This window comes from Vollenhovia emeryi, unplaced genomic scaffold, assembly GCF_000949405.1.
Source record: "Vollenhovia emeryi isolate VEMERY1.0 unplaced genomic scaffold, V.emery_V1.0 DF939121.1, whole genome shotgun sequence".
NCBI classification, from domain to species: Eukaryota; Metazoa; Arthropoda; class Insecta; order Hymenoptera; family Formicidae; genus Vollenhovia; species Vollenhovia emeryi.
In genome coordinates, this window is record NW_011967245.1 from 3,304,440 (window position 1) to 3,308,959 (window position 4,520).

At 42.2% G+C, this 4,520-nt stretch overlaps 1 protein-coding gene across 1 annotated transcript; it reads left to right on the forward strand.

The window, feature by feature from the left end:
- The first annotated feature begins 290 nt into the window (after window positions 1-290).
- LOC105570265 (dnaJ homolog subfamily B member 12) lies at window positions 291-3,719 on the forward strand. Its single transcript, XM_012027345.1, has 8 exons — window positions 291-586; window positions 856-1,009; window positions 1,125-1,270; window positions 1,363-1,503; window positions 1,578-1,711; window positions 1,804-1,919; window positions 2,005-2,168; window positions 2,267-3,719. Exons 1-8 carry the CDS (start codon window positions 454-456, stop codon window positions 2,377-2,379), a joined length of 1,101 nt encoding a protein of 366 aa, XP_011882735.1. The 5' UTR covers window positions 291-453; the 3' UTR covers window positions 2,380-3,719.
- The last annotated feature ends 801 nt before the right edge of the window (window positions 3,720-4,520 follow it).

Sequence of the window (4,520 nt, forward strand, 5' to 3'; positions counted from 1 at the left end):
TTTATAGTCTATGGTTCCTAGCATCGTGGGTACAGGCCTTAAGACATCCAGCGCCCGACAGCCAATCCGCGTTCGACAAGTACATTCCGATTCAGAAGGGCCGATTGCACGCGGAGATACCTCGTATCTCCCGAATATCGATCATCCCGCGAATTGCCTCCGAGAGCCTCTTCACTCGTGCGTACAGCCGGCTGGTTCGCGTGACGACCGATCAGCAGGGCCGATCAACGATTCCGGGATTAATGGCGCCCGTCCTGCCGTGCCTCGCGTCGTCTGCGTTCAGCCGCTCAGCTGTCGTGACGATGCTCGTGACGTAATAACCGAATTACTATGGTGGAGTGTCGGGACCGTCGGGGTTGAGGGTTCACGCCTCACGCGTTATTTACCATTCTGCCCCGTCACTGCGATCGCGAGTGAACTCGGTTCAACTCCCCTCGGGCAACGACGGACGAGATGGACAGCAATAAGGACGAGGCGGAGCGATGCATGGAGCTCGCGGAGCGGTTTATGCGGGAGCGGAAATACGAGGAGGCCGAGAAATTCGCCCGCAAGGCCCAGAAGCTTTACCCGACGAAGAAGGCCGAGGGTATGTGCGCGTGGCGTCCCGTGTCCGCGCGCGACAAGCATGTTGATTTTACCACGTTACACGTTCAGTCAGAAGTCGGAGCTGTATGTTGATCCCCTTCCTTTCCGGATGGGAGAAAAAAGACCGACACGTAGCTCCGACCGACGACTAACGATTTTCATTGCAGACCGAGCCTGGAACTTTCGTTTTTCGCGAGAGCACATATGCCTCTCTCTTCCTTTTGCCAGAATAACGGTGGTTACGGGGATCCAATAATTATATATTTGTAGATCTGCTGGCGGAAGTAACGGTGCTCTCCAAGCAGAATCAGAAATCCGAGTCGGCGGAGCCTAACGTTAGAAAGCGGCAAAATGTAGCCAAAGACGGAGCACATTCCCAGAGTAATTCCGAATACACAAAGGAGCAGTTGGAGCACGTCAAGAGGTAGATATTTCGAGATCGCGTAGATTATTTCGGAACAATGTATTCGTTTTCTATCAATTTATATGTCACATATTTTCTTTTTGGTATAAATTGTGCTTCGTTTTGCCTGTCGCAGGATAAAGAAATGCAAGGATTATTACGAGATTTTGGGTGTCAGCAAAGATGCTACGGACAGCGACATTAAGAAGGCGTACAAGAAACTGGCGCTTCAGTTGCATCCTGACAAGAACAAGGCACCGGGCGCTGCCGAGTCTTTCAAAGGTGCGTGGGGATGGCGGTAAAGGGTGAGAAGTCGGGCTCGCTTCCCGCCGAGTGTACTTTTATTACATTCACCCGAGAAATGTGTTCTGCAGCTATCGGCAACGCGGTCGCCATCCTCACCGACACGGAGAAGCGGAAACAGTACGACATGTACGGCCCCGAGGAGGAACGAATGCAGAATGCGCATAGTCGCCAGGGCCACACGCACTACAACTACACTCGTGGATTTGAAGGTAAGGGAGCGTCGATGCGCGGCGAGACCCGCGCGAGTTCGTGCGCTGAAACCTAATCCGTGATGTCTCCCTAGCCGACATCACGGCCGAGGAGTTGTTCAACATGTTCTTCGGCGTCGGCTTCCCGCAACAGGAGTTCTACATGCGTCGGCCGGGCGGTAGATGGATGCGGCAGTCGGAGGCGCAAGCGCAGCACGCTCATTCTCAGGTAAAGCGGAGAGACGCTGCTGTAGGCGCAGTTTTACGTAGCGCTTTTCCTTGTCTCTTCTATTTTTTTAATCACGACGTAACGCCTTGCAGCAAGCGAACGGATACACCACGTTTCTTCAGATGTTGCCAGTTCTGTTATTAATACTGTTGACTATGATGAGCAGCTTTTTCATATCCGACCCAGTGTACAGCCTGCAACCGAGTTCGTGAGTATAACTTGACCGATATGTTCCAATGTCGGTAACGACTTCCGTAGGACACGACGCGTAACGATTTTCTCCCCGTGCGCAGGAAATATTCCGTGGTCAGAACAACTCAGGGTTTGAAAGTACAATATTACGTTAAAGAAAACTTTCATAGCGAATATCAGGGGAGCTTACGTAGGCTAGAAATTTCAATTGAAGAGGAGTACGTGAGTCACTTGAGACAAGGCTGCGCCAGAGAAAAAAATTACAGTACGTATTTGACTCTTTTTTTGTATCTCTTCGCATATGCCTGTCGTGTTCTTCTCGCAAGCAGATTCTGAAAATGTTTTAAATTTGTTTTCTAACAGGAGACGGTCTAATGTGGAAAGCTCGCAACTTGCAAGATCCAGATCTGTACTTGAAAGCTAAAAATTTCGATATGTCTTCGTGTAAGAGGCTACAAGAACTGCAAGCACAATAGATAAAACATGTAAACTAAAGATAGAAGTTTTGTGTGTTGTAGATAGATGTATATTATATTTGTATATGTATAATTGTCTTTGGGTGTATAATGAGAATTTGTTATAAGATTGTTGGTTGTAAAATGTCTTTATACACTCAAAGTAAGTCCATATTTCAAGACCAATCAAGTTCACACACACTTGGACTCTAGCCGTTCGTTCCGTGCATAAATTTCAAATTGCACCGTGAACGATTATTGCTATGCGGAGTAAATAAAGTTTTAGCCTTTATTTATTCGACCTGAGTGAAAATATGTATAAGAAAATCTCTTTACGTTTGTCATATAATTTTCATTCTCTCGAAGCAAACGTGTATATTAGTTATAAATACCTTCAAAAGATTGATAAAAGTTGTCTGTAAAAAGAAAACGGTGTAATATGCGTACAGTTGCCTCTTCAGCTTATTATCAAGCATATTATAGTATTACGGAATATTATTAGGGTGACAGCCATTCTGAATACTCAGTTATTTATAACGAGCAAAATGAAAGCCTAGTACTTGTAAGTACGATTACATAGTATAGGTGGAGTGAATATATCGTGCGTATACATAGATGGTTTCATAGACTCGCGGGTCCAATTTATTTCGTGATAACGCTTTTTTCAATTGCAAGATTGAAAAATTACGAATATTTATCTGTAGTAGGTATCGACGATTTATACTTTACGCTCGGAATGTTACTGCACAGCTGATTGTTAGTATGCGCCTTAAATTTCTAGCAACTTTTGAGGATGTATAAATTTTAACAAGAAAGGGAGAAGCAATTTAACGAGGACAGATCATTTCTCAGCTATTTTTTTAACTTCAATTATTTTGCTGCCTCTTCATTTATTGCTCTTGGCTACAAACGTATACAACACTTACGTACGTATACTTTATGTTGAATTGCTTCTCGCAAAAAAAAAGCTATTTAAATTTTTTATCGACCTTGTGATTGCAGAGAACACAGTGACATACGATTGTTCACAATCCGTAATGAGTTCACTATAATTTTAATATATAATATAAAGTAAAAGCTTCAGTATTCGATAAAGAGAATTGTTAGACGACTTTAGGCTGGCAGATGGTTTCTTTATTTAAATCCGGATTTGCCAGCCTAAAGTCGTCCAACAATTCTTCTTGTCGTTAATCAACTCTACTGGCGATTCACATTCTTTCGTAGCCTCAGTATTCGCTTCTAGCAGACTGTAATATATATAATTATATATATACTTTTTTTCTCGAGTTGGTGGAATTCCCTGATACTTGTGCGAAGTTTCATTCAAATCAACATGTACTTGAATACATCTTTTGATTTTATTTGGAAGTACTTTTATTACTCGAGCAGAACTTTTTAATATAGAATATTAAGCCAACTTGATAGATGACGGGCAAAAATTCGGTCCCACGATGACAAAATGCGAGAAATAATTGACATGTGTTGCGCATTTATAAAATATTGAATTAATTCTGTTGTAACGTAGATTGTAAAATACAAAAAGTGTTTATGTTGTTTCAGTCTATACTAATCGGATATTATAAACCTTCGTTGAGGTAATATACAATAACGTTTGTTTTAATACACAATTATTAATCGTGCAACACGCTGTATAAACGTTTACAATTATCGTTATATAGCGGTTTCAGCACAGACGTATTTATATTATTACAAATATAAATTATATATGTTTGAAAAATCATATATATATTATATGTATATCCTTTTCGCTTATCTGATTTGAATTTAATTAATAAAACATTTAACAACAATGAAGACATGACTGAATCAATAAAATCTCCAATTCTTTGCTTCTTATATACATATGTGTCGCTTCGAATGTAAAATTATAATTGCATGTATGCAATTGTTATGTATATACATCGCTACATCGCTTTGTTAATTACAATTGCGCGTTCCAAAATGCATCGGAAAGAAGAAAAAAGGTGACGTCGACTCGCAACGCAGAGTTCCTGCTGCACTGTACTCTCTGCACTCAAGGTGTCTCTGTTCTTTTTAGCCGGACTGGCTGCACTGGTTCAGCAGAGCCTCATCTTTTTCCCGCCGCACTGAAGAGAGAAGGACGAATTCCGAAATCCGAGCCAGTGTGCCGCCAGTTCAGA